General features: G+C 38.8%; 1 protein-coding gene across 1 annotated transcript; it reads right to left on the reverse strand.

The window, feature by feature from the left end:
- Positions 1–3,625: 3,625 nt before the first annotated feature.
- Positions 3,626–8,581, reverse strand: LOC129407718 (kelch-like protein 10). The gene is made up of 5 exons (XM_055149697.1): positions 8,021–8,581; positions 6,768–7,251; positions 5,339–5,938; positions 4,576–4,725; positions 3,626–4,013 (listed from the first exon to the last, which is right to left on the reverse strand). The coding sequence occupies exons 1-5, from the start codon at positions 8,146–8,148 to the stop codon at positions 3,648–3,650; spliced, it is 1,728 nt and encodes a 575-aa protein (XP_055005672.1). The 5' UTR covers positions 8,149–8,581; the 3' UTR covers positions 3,626–3,647.
- Between the last annotated feature and the right edge of the window lie 3,806 nt (positions 8,582–12,387).

Raw genomic sequence — 12,387 nt, forward strand, 5'->3', positions numbered from 1 at the left:
AAATCCCGAGTTTTGCTGGACAGACGACACCGAGAAACTTCAGATGCCGATGCAGTTTTTCTGGGCTCATGTTCTCCTCCATGAACTGAAGCAGAGCAGACGAGCTGGTCCACAGCATGTCAGCAGCCAAAAAGGTCTGGACTGTCTCCCCGCAGGACCAATGACTTGGTGTAGATCACTCGAGCAACAGGGACATGTCTCAGAGAGATTCCACCGACTGGAAGACTTTATCATCGTGATGGTCCCAGCGTTCAAACATGGCTCTAAAAACAAAAACACACTTCAGTCAGATGTCGGAGCAGAAGAAGCAAGAGCTGAGCAAAAATGTCTCCAGATGTGATTTGGATCTTTGAGATTTGATTTCACAAACTTCAGTTGTTTTCCTGGATTATGTGAATTTAAAAATAAATAATTTGAAAAAGTATTTGTAGACAGATGTTTGAAACCATTTTAAAAAGAAGTGTTTGAGGGTCATGTATTTAGGACAGAATTTCTGTTGAACAGATATTTGAGGACAAAGTTTTTCTAAAAGTTTTTGGCAGAAGTGAGTGTAAGAGACATGACAGGTGAGACGTGTGGACAAGTCTGCTCAGAGGTTTTAGACTTGTCCTTGTGACGGTCGATCAGTCACGAGGTTTTGTTCCTCTGTGACGGTCGAGGTCAGAGGTTTTAGACTTGTCCTCTGTGAGGTCGAGGTCAGAGGACACAGGACATGGACAGGCTCGTCTGTCATGATTTCTGGCTGATGTGTGTGTTTGGATGTTTGCAGTGAAAATCTCGTGTCTCTTGTGTCTCTGGAGCCTCGCCCTGCACATTCATTCGTCCTCCATAACGTCAGATGGAAGTGTCCGTTTATAAAGACGCTCTAAATTCTTTTTTTCTGGTGAATCCTGACCGCACATCGTTTTGTTCCTGTCCACTTAATAAAAACCTGCTGAGTCAATGAGGATGGGTTTGTGCACGAGAAATTTTGGTGTTGTCGAGGAGCAAGCGTCCCTCTGACGCTCTGGACCTCTGGACGCTGCTCTCACCTGCTCACTCATCTTCAGCCTGTGGTTCTGACTGGAGACTGGAATGTGCTGTGACCCTTACACACTTTTCCACAACCCACAAAAATCACTGCGTTCATGACAAAGAGGTTCAAGCGCTTTCACATGATCACATTTCATATGATTAATAACAAAACAAGATTATAATAATACTGCATGAATGATGTACATCAGGAGAGTCAAACTCAAATTCACAGAGGCCAAAATTAAAAACTGGGGGCCCCGGTCAAGCAGAAGTAAACAACAAGGCCAAAAATTCAAGTTAATGCATCTGATATAAAAATGTATTGAACAGATACATATGTACTCTAGTTTATGAAACTGTTGACCTTTTTTCTGTACCATTTTTGGTTCTAAAGTTCCATATGTTTTAAACAGACCATGTATGAAACATGGAACAAAATTATTTCCCAAATTTCAAAGACCTGCAAATCATGTAAATAAATGGATGTATTTCATCATATCTTGTGTGTTATTCCATCTTTGAACTGTTGATGAAGATACATGATTTTTTCAAAAAAAATTATTTAAAATGATAAAAATTTGCTTGGAAGGACTGACATATTTTTATAGAAATAGTTTCCTTTCATTTTGAAGTAATATTAAAGTATTTTGGAAGAAAAAAACTGACAAATGATGTAAAATCCTGCACCTTCTACTTGTTTGCACAATTTTTCCCTCCGTTACTTTTCCCTCCGTTACCATGACCTTTCTTAATAAAAAATCTCATGAGTCAAAAAGTAAGAGGTTTTTCAACCTAATCTTGTACCATATGGTAGAAAACTATATGAAGCAAATATTCAAACCAGTTTGTTAAGGATATGTAAGTGAGAACCAAGAGTTATCACTGTTTGGATTTATTGCCCAAAAAGTGCTGCATATTTCATTCCCTCTGTTACCGACATATGAGTTTTTAAAATTTTTTGTCAACAACTTGAAAGAATATCACAGGTTTAACTTGACCCTGTTGGAGTGTAACTCTTTCCTACATTCTGATACTTTACTTATGTCAATAGTCCCTCTAGTTTCTGAATAAGAGACATTTGAATGTCAAAAATCTGCTCCTGTTTCCCTCCGTTACCACTTGACTGGACCCCTGTAAAGAGAGAAGCACATTATGGACTGAGATGGAGCAAACATCATTGGGACAGAGGAAAGAAACATCGTCGTGGATTAAAGAGGCAATCGAAATACGGAAACTTCAGTCATGGGCGCCTCACAAAGATGAAATCAGTTTTTCTTTTATCAACATTTTTGGAAATCAACCCAACTTTAGAATTTTTTGGGGTAATTTTTCCTGATTGTGCAAAAGGAAGTGAAAAGTGAAAATGTTTATGAACTTGATTAAAAAGCATTGAAACTCTAAGCTTTGTGTGTGCCAAAATTACGATTGCACATGAGGTAATTTAATAGCTGGCAGTTCACATGTGAACTCTAACTGTTTGTTGCATTGGGTCTGTGCCTGTGCAACATTGTCTTATGTGCAAATGAGCAAATGTTCTAAGTGCTCCGAGTTATTAAAGTGCAATGTAAAAATGATAAAGTGCAAAGTGGATTAAAGTGCCTGTGTGAATGATCCTCTCATGAATCACCAATGGGCTGTTTGTGACAGTTACACAGAAAACTGACTCTTGTATTTCCTCTGGTTGAAAACACACTGGTCCGTTTACTTCCCCGTCTTTTACTCATGAAACAATAACTCAGTATTTTGGATGCTTATATTATTTATTTAGACTCCCCCAGGCCTGGTGTTTGCTCTGGGGGTTTAGTATGGAGTAAGAAAGCTGTCATAAATATTTGTGCGCATAGAACAGAAATCCATGCATATTTGGTAAATCCGTGCATATTTGGTTGTAGTTGCGCATAAAATAAATATTTGTAAACCAGTCCAGTCGTACATAAAATATATTGTGTGTATTTTATCCATCAGAATACAAATTGAAAAATTACAACGTCAAGAATTACAATCACGAAATGAAAATTTACGATTACACTTTCATCAGTACGAAAACGAATTCACAGACGAAATTTTAATGTCAAAAATACGTCATCACTTCACAGACATTATTCATCAAGCAGAAGAAACATCGATCAAGATCAAGACTGCACATGCTCAAGTTTGTAGCAGAGTAAAAACAGAGTAATAGCACAAGAAGCTACAACAGCGACCAACAAGTGGGTTAATTGAAATCTATTGTAAAAATGTCTTGAATTCGGGAACCGAACGCTGCTGTGTAATATTGTGTAGAAACAGCTCCTTTGAACGGGAAATTGCACCTATATGTTAGATAACATAGTGGAGCCAGTTGGCCAATTCCGTCTGTGAATTTGTTTTCGTACTGATGAAAGTGTAATCGTAAATTTTCATTTCGTGATTGTAATTCTTGACGTCGTAATTTTTCAGTTCGTATTCTGATGGATAAAATACAATTTATTTTATGTACGACTGGACTCATTTAAGAGTTTACAAATATTTTTATATATATTTTATGCGCACCTACAGCCAAATTGCACCGGATTTACCAAATACGCACGGATTTCAATTTTATGCGCATGAATATTTTTGACAGCTTTCTTACTCCATACTTTAGGGTGTGTTTATGTGGCGTCCTCAAACTCCTCGTCGTCGTCGTCTGTCTCTACGTAGAGCAGAGGAAGAGCGTGTCTGGAGAAGGTGTAGTCGGACATGTTGGGAAGGTCGGAGATGACGCAGCAGTTTAAGCCGCTCCTGGCGATGTCCATGTCACAGACCTCACTCCAGCTGTCCACTAGGGGGTCGTACGCCTCCACACAGAAGGTGGTGAAGCCGTCGTATCCGCCCACAGCGAAGATCCGGTTATTTAAGACGGCGATGCCAAAGTAACTGCGTGCGGTGTTCATGGGCGCCACCTCCTTCCAGGAGTCGGAGCGTGGACTGTAGACTTCCACGCTGCGGAGGCGTTTAGTCCCGTCAAAACCCCCGACCTACACACAGAGCCCACATGTTAGGACAAGAGAATAATGTCACGTCATTCCAAACAATCTTAGAGTGAGTCTACGAAAATATAAAAAGGTACAAGATTTAAAGGAATTGTATGTAAGATTTTTATGTTAAATTCTGTAAATAAATAAATGAGATAAACATGTTTTTTACTGAAAACAACTGCAACACTGATTTGTTCTTAATATCAAAAACATAAAGTCAGGTTTTTATAATTTGGTGTTTTGGTTCAAGTCAATTATCCAATCAGAAAGCAGAATGAGCCTCACATGACTCTCTCTTTTGTGTTGCCAGGTTCAAAGCTGAAATCCAGTATTTTACACCTAAAATGTCTCTGATCTGAACGGTCTCGACCTAAACCCAGCACCTGCACCATCCTGAGTCAGTGCTAGTGCAGCCTCTGCAGCTCAGGGAGGGAGTTCTGGAGGTTGTGAGCTTCACATGAGGCCTGGTCTGTCCATAAACTGAGATGAGACACACTTGGACGTGTCTCTGTCTGCAGCTGAAGGCTCTGGGGCTCAGTTGTGTTTGTAGTTCTGCACTTACCGCATAGATGCTGTTGTCGTAGGCGGTGACACTGAGCCCGATGCGTCTGGTCGTCATGGGAGCGATAAAGCTCCACTGGTTTGTTTCGGGGCTGTAGCACTCGGCCGTCTGCAGACACCGAGAGCCGTCGAAGCCTCCACATATGTAGATCTGCACAACACACAAAGGTTAAAGGTTATAAATAAATGAAATAAATGAATAAATGAAACTTTTTTTTATTAAATGTATTTTCTGTATCACTGTAATTAAGTGTAATAACTACACCTAATGAACCAACAGTTTATTAAGAATGATTGGGGCTTTGTAGCTCCTTGAGGGGTTAGAGTGTCATTAAAGTCTCTGTACCTGATTTATTCCGTCTTAAAACAAAACTAGTTTGTTTTAAACCGTTTGCTCCAAAGTTTTTCCTCACTCACCTTCTGTGATCAGAGCGTCCTCATTATTCGCAATAGTGAGTTTATAAACACTTGTCACAACTTTCAGACATCAAAACAGAGTTTGGCTGTGACAGTTAAACTAACGACCACTAGCATGCTAATCTGGACTTCCTGATTATCGGTCAATACAACGTTTTATAATTAGATTCAGGCAGTACACAGTGGACTTATTTTCCCTCGAGAGCTGCTTCTACAATATCTGTGTCCTGGAGCAGGACACGTGTTCCTCAGAAGTTTGTTTTTTGTTCTTTATGAATGAAGTGTGTTTCATTAAAACCATTCAAAGAAGAGTTAACGATTGTTCTCATATTTCTCTGTGCACGTACCTTTCCGTTCAGAGCGGCACATTTGGCGCTGCTCCTCTGCTCGTTCATGGGGGTGATCAGGGACCAGCAGCGGGTCTGGGGGTCAAACACTTCGGCCGTGTTGAGCTTCGTGTTCCCGTCGAAGCCGCCCATGGCATAAATGAGGCCGTTCAGCACCGCCACGCTCACGTAGCAGCGTCTGTGGTTCATGGGGGGCATCTCGTGCCAGGTGTTGGTCGCCAGGTCCAGACGCCGCCCGCTGTTAAAATACTCCCGTCGGTCAAATCCTCCGACACAATAGAGCGAGCCGTCGAGGAACACACAGCCGTGGTACGCTCTGGGCCTCTCGGAGTTCATGATGTGAACCCAGCGATCGACCTTGTAGTCGTACGCTTCGATTTGATTGGTGGCTTTCCAGCTGCTCAAGCCTCCAACGGCCAAGAGGACGGCTTCAGGGAGTCGGGGGCGGTGCAGGCGGTGCAGGGCGCCGGGGTTGATGAGAAGTTCAGAGATGGTGTCCAAGGCGTTTGTCATTATGGATAAACAGGAGATGTTGTTCACCAGGGGGTTATTGAGAATGTTGTCATGTATGAAGTTGCACGAAATCTCAGCGAAACGAACCTGAAAGAGACAAAAGAGCAACGTTTAGGACACAGTACAGTAGAGTTTGTACTTTCATTTGAGATTAAAGCGGCTGTTTGATTCTATGGGGGATTAACTTTTAACACAGAACATATTTAGATCTCCATGTCGCCTTTTATCACAACACAATCAGAGTTCATCCCACTAATGAAACTACTGCACATCACATCAGGTTTGTGAAGTCGTAGTGTGTTGTTTTGTGTGTCCCGCTTTTGTGTATTTATGAAACTCTCTGGGATGTGAGAGTTGTGAAAAGTGTTTAAAAACTCATTGTGGTGAATAATTTGGGCTCAGAATGCGAAAGGTAAGTAAGAATAACTTTGACTCACTGCAAACTAGTTCTGTTTTTCACATCTGGAAAACTGTGAAAATCAAATACGGTGCTAAATATTTGTAACTCCTGTGGTTTAGTCTAATTTTCGATCTATAATCCTCGTATAATCTTTGTTTAAAACCGGTGAGACTCAGAAACACAAATATTATCTTGGTGTGAAAAGTTTAAAGAAGGAGGATGATGTAAAATCTACTTTTGGAGCTTTCTACCATGTTTATAACTTTATTCCCTCATCAAAAACCTGCCTGAAGAAGTTTTAGAGTCATCCACGCATGTTTCAGTCATTTAGCGATCTCTCTCTGGGGCCACACTCAGAGCGTCAAAAACAAAAGTGAAGGTTATAAAACATGTGGATATGTTGTTTTGGGCAATTATAGCCTTTTCAAAACAATAAAAGTTGACGTGGTGATGTAAATATGCGATGTGTGAACAGTGAAAACCCCACAGAAGTAAAATACACGACTGGTAACTCACCTTTGACAGCAGTTGTGGAAAATGCTCTCTGCGTTCCTGGACGTTGTGGTTGGTCCAGTGCACAATAGCCTTAAAAACCACCGTCTCGTCTTTGGCGTGGAGTTGGTCACTTTCTATAAACCCACTCAGCTCTTCTCCAGTGAGATCCTGATACTCCTCACAGTCCATCACCTCCTCAAAGTTCCTCAGGATGAACCTCCGGGCCAAATCCCGAGTTTTGCTGGACAGCACGACATCCGAGAACTTCCAGATGCCGATGCAGTTTTCTGGGCTCATGTTCTCCTCCATGAACTGGAAGCAGAGCAGGACGAGCTGGTCCAGCAGCAGCATGTCAGCAGCCAACAGAAGGTCCTGGACTGTCTCCGCGCGCAGGACAATGGACTTGGTGTAGATCCACTCGAGCACCAGGGACATGGTCTCAGGAGAGATTCCACCGACTGTGAAGACTTTATCATCGTGATGGTCCCAGCGTTCAAACATGGCTCTAAAAAACAAAAACACACTTCAGTCAGATGTCGGAGCAGAAGAAGCAAGAGCTGAGCAAAAATGTCTCCAGATGTGACTTTGGATCTTTGAGATTTGATTCACAACACTTCAGTTGTTTCTCCTGGATTTATGTGAATTTAAAAAAAATAATACATTTGAGAACAAGTATTTGTAGACAGATGTTTGAGAACCATTTTTAAAAAGAAGTGTTTGAGGGTCATGTATTTGAGGACAGATGTTTGAGGACAGATGTTTGAGGACAGATGTTTGAGGACAAGTTTCCTAAAAGTGTTTTGGCAGAAGTGAGTTGTGAAGAGACATGACAGGTGAGACGTGTGGACAGAGTCTGTGCTCAGAGGTTTTAGACTTGTCCTCTGTGACGGTCGAGGTCAGAGGTTTTAGACTTGTCCTCTGTGACGGTCGAGGTCAGAGGTTTTTGACTTGTCCTCTGTGACGGTCGAGGTCGTTTAGACTCTTGTGACGGTCGAGGTCAGAGGTTTTAGACTTGTCCTCTGTGACGGTCGAGGTCAGAGGACACAGGACAGTGGACAGGGCTCGTCTGGTCGTGATGTTCTGGCTGATCGTGTGTGTTTGGACGTTTGCAGTGGAAAGTCTCATGTCTCTTGTGTCTCTGGAGCCTCAGCTCCTGCACATTTCATTCGTCCGTCCATAACGTCAGATGGAAGTGTCCGTTTATAAAGACGCTCAAAAATTCTCTTTTGTTCTGGTGAATCCTGACCGCACATCGTTTTGTTCCTGTCACTTACCTAAAAACCTGGCTGGAGTCAATGAGGATGGGTTTGTGCACGAGAAATCTTTGGTGTTGTACGAGGAGCACAGCGTCCCTCTGGACGCTCTGGACGCTCTGGACGCTGCTCTCGCTCTGCTCACTCATCTTCAGGCCTGTGGTTCTGACTGGAGACTGGAATGTGCTGTGACCCTTTACACACTTTTCCACGGAACCTCACAAAGAACTCCCACTGCGTTACCATGACAACAGAGGTTCCAAAGCGCTTTCACATGATCACATTTGCATATGATTACATAACAACAACAAGATTAAAATAGATAATACTGCATGAATGATGTACATCAGGAGAGTCAAACTCAAATTCACAGAGGCCAAAATTAAAAACTGGGGGGCCCCGGTCAAGCAGAAGTAAACAACAAGGCCAAAAATTCAAGTTAATTGATCTGATATAAAAATGTATTGAACAGATACATATGTAGTCTAGTTTCTGAAACTGTTGACCTTTTTTCTGTACCATTTTTGGTTCTAAAGTTTTAAACAGACCATGTATGAAACATGGAACAAAAATTATTTCCCAAATTTCAAAGACCTGCAAATCATGTAAATAAATGGATGTATTTCATCATATCTTGTGTTATTCCATCTTTGAACTGTTGATGAAGATACATGATTTTTCAAAAAAATATATTTAAAATGATAAAAATTAGCTTGGAAGGACTGACATATTTTATAGAAATAGTTTCTTTTCATTTTGAAGTAATATTAAAGTATTTGGAAGAAAAAACTGACAAATGATGTAAAATCCTGCACCTTCTACTTGTTTGCACAATTTTCCCTCCGTTACTTTTCCCTCCGTTACCATGACCTTTCTTAATAAAAAATCTCATGAGTCAAAAAGTAAGAGGTTTTTCAACCTAATCTTGTACCATATGGTAGAAAACTATATGAAGCAAATATTCAAACCAGTTTGTTAAGGATATGTAAGTGAGAACCAAGAGTTATCACTGTTTGGATTTATTGCCCAAAAAGTGCTGCATATTTAATTCCCTCTGTTACCGACATATGAGTTTTTAAAATTTTTTGTCAACAACTTGAAAGAATATCACAGGTTTAACTTTACCCTGTTGGAGTGTTAACTCTTTCCTACATTCTGATACTTTACTTATGTCAATAGTCCCTCTAGTTTCTGAATAAGAGACATTTGAATGTCAAAAATCTGCTCCTGTTTCCCTCCGTTACCACTTGACTGGACCCACTGTAAAAGAGAGAAGCACATTATGGACTGAGATGGAGCAAACATCATTGGGACAGAGGAAAAGAAACATCGTCGCTGGATTAAAGAGGCAATCGAAATACGGAAACTTCAGTCATGGGCGCCTCACAAAGATGAAATCAGTTTTTCTTTTATCAACATTTTTGGAAATCAACCCAACTTTAGAATTTTTTGGGGTAATTTTTCCTGATTGTGCAAAAGGAAGTGAAAAGTGAAAATGTTTATGAACTTGATTAAAAAGCATTGAAACTCTAAGCTTTGTGTGTGCCAAAATTACGATTGCACATGAGGTAATTGGTAGCACTTTATAATAACTCCTTCTTTTTAAGCATTTATTAAGCATTATTTTATACATTTGTTAATCATTAGTAAACTGTTAACTCTTAATTATTTCTCATCAGTTAATCATTTATAGATGTATATGTTAATGCTTTGTCCATGGTGAAGAAGTCATCTTACAGCCATTTGTTAAGCATTATTTAACACACTGGTTAATCATTTGTACACACTTACCTCTTAATTTTTTTATGTGATTTAATCATTAGTAAATACATTATTTAATGTCTTTGGTCATCATTAGTAAATCATTACTAATTCATTACTACTCATCAACTTTAAATATGTAAAAGCATTGTTACACCCAAATTTATCAAATTCTTAACCCACATACTCAACTAATGATTTGTTACTCATTTCTTAATGGGGTTATTCCCCAGTATTGATCAGTTACTTGTACATGGTAGTTAGAATAGGTTAAGCAGGGGGTGTTAACGCTTACCACATGACGACCACCCTTCATGGACGCAATATGTTCTTTTAAAGGGAGACTTGTCTATGCTCTACTAAACATTTACAAATGATTTGTTAAGCCTTACTCATGATTAATTGATCAGTTATAACTGCTTAATTAAGTATTTTGTGGGAGCTATTCTAAAGTGAAGCTTGTTTTATGCTCTACTAAATATTTACAAATGTAATGCAAAAAGTTGATTTAAAGAAAGTAAAATTGTCTCATTATAAGAAAAAAATTATAATTTTTTTGTCTAAAAAGGCAAAATATCTTGTCTAACAACATTTTCTCAAGAAAACATTGCTTATTTTAAGACATTAAACCTGGCAAGAGTTTGTTGCTAAAAACAGTTATATTTTTTCTTATAACAAGATGCAAATACATTTTGAATTATCTTCAGCTTTAGACCAAGAACATTTTTCTTAATTTAGAAAATAAAAAAAAAAATTAAATTTTATTATAAGAACAGCCTTACACAGATAGTTTATCAATACCAACCATTTATTTTCTCAAAGAAAATGCTAAGCATTATATCAATGGAAGCACAATCCACCAGATCAAACTGTATAAGATGCAATGATGTCACCAAGATGATATTTCAAAGGCACATAGGTCACATCTTTGTGAACAAAACTGTAATATGGAGTATAGTCTACAATGTTTTCAGATGAGATCAATTCATTTGCTTGTGCTATGCTTGGAATTTCAATGAAATATGCCCTATAATCTCTATCAACAGTGATATACAGCTGAAGCTCAAAACAATACAAAGCTGGATTTACAACAAATATGTTTTTAATCAGTCCAAACTCAGGTAGGTCACCATTAACTGTACTGATAATTAAACTTTTACCAGATATGTATTTATTCCTGTTCAGTTTTAACCATTTAACAGACAGTGCATGACTGATGTGATCATTTCCAAAAAAATGTTTTTAATTTCTCCTTAAGATGACATGTTTTTCACTTCTGATGTGGGTCCTAATGAAAATATTTGGGTTTAGTGGACAGAAGTCTTTTTGCTCCTTTTTTTCAGAAGCATGCTGTATACCCCACTGTCACTTTCTCAGGTTCAACAAAATTAAAAGTTTTTTTGATCACACTGTCCTGTCTGTATGTTGTAGGAACTGTAGCAAATGGATCCTCAATCTGGTCAAACATTGCCATAGTTTAACCCTCAAGTTCATTTTCTGGATGTTGCTGGAAGACCCTCTAAAACCGACTCTTCAAATTAGACACCAACATACCTTGATACTGCTGTATCTGCCACAACATCATTCACGCCAGTCTAAAAAACAACCACAAAGAAATGTGTCAATTATATATATAGAATAATAATTTTTAAAAATACATAGGCTTTTCAGTTAGTTCAAAAATGTCGAGTAGAAAGTACAAATACATGCTCTCCAATATAGTGAAGTAAAAGTAAAAACTACCCACTTTAAAATACTGTACTTTAGTACATTTTAGGTATTGTACTGTACCTAAGTACAGTACTTTACTTCTTTAATTTTGTTCAGTTTTGTTTAATTGTGTTAATTTTGCTCTGTACTTGCTTCAGCACACCTGAGAGACACCCCGCCGTCAGGAGAACAGCTTTATAGACCTTTCTCACAACAGTCGGAAGTGCCTCGTTGTAGGGTTTTGAAACTTCCAGTGCATGGTTTTCTGTGGCAAAATGTCTGTGGAAATGTTTGTGGTATTCTCCAGCAGCTTCATAAATCTGCCTCATCACCAAATGTTCAACCGACATGGTCCACAAAGGATAAACATTCTTCCTTGAAGATTTTATCCACAACTATCAAGGTAAGAAAGAGGAAAACTTAAAGGAAAACAACGACGAGCATTAGTAAACTACTCAACAAAATTAGTGTTATGTAATTAATAAAACAGAAGTAACATGTTCATTCAGACTGATTCTACAATTAAAATTAAAAATTATTTCATAATGTAGATATTAGCATAGATAGATAGATTTGTGCAGTTCGAAGGCTAGACATCTCTACCATAACGTTAGTTTTGGTCAGTAGTTCAATAATGCTGTGGTTCATGGGCTTTAAATTTTCATCTTTCTTACATTGATTACATTGTGGATAAATTCTTCATGTTAGAATTTATTTCCTTTGTCGAACTTGTTGGTTGAAGATTTGCTGATGGGGCAGATGTATGAAGCTGGTGGAGAATACAACACACATTTACACACATTTTGCCATAGAAAACCACTAACCATTAACTGCTGTAGGTTTAAGTTCCTTAAACCTACAGCAGGGCACTTCTGGCTGTTGTGAAAAGGCTCTATTGACCTAAAAACTTGATTTCT

Source organism: Boleophthalmus pectinirostris, unplaced genomic scaffold (genome assembly GCF_026225935.1).
Source record: "Boleophthalmus pectinirostris isolate CB_2022bp ecotype Guang Dong unplaced genomic scaffold, ASM2622593v1 HiC_scaffold_13, whole genome shotgun sequence".
NCBI classification, from domain to species: Eukaryota; Metazoa; Chordata; class Actinopteri; order Gobiiformes; family Gobiidae; genus Boleophthalmus; species Boleophthalmus pectinirostris.

Excerpts from the sequence above, each read along its gene's own strand:
- LOC129407718 (XM_055149697.1), bottom strand. The coding sequence starts at position 8,148 with ATGAGTGAGCAGAGCGAGAGCAGCGTCCAGAGCGTCCAGAGCGTCCAG. Across the intron at positions 7,252-8,020 it reads GACTCCAGCCAGGTTTTTAG|AGCCATGTTTGAACGCTGGG; the intron begins GTAAGTGACAGG and ends TTTGTTTTTTAG. Across the intron at positions 4,726-5,338 it reads GTGCCGCTCTGAACGGAAAG|ATCTACATATGTGGAGGCTT; the intron begins GTACGTGCACAG and ends TGTGTTGTGCAG.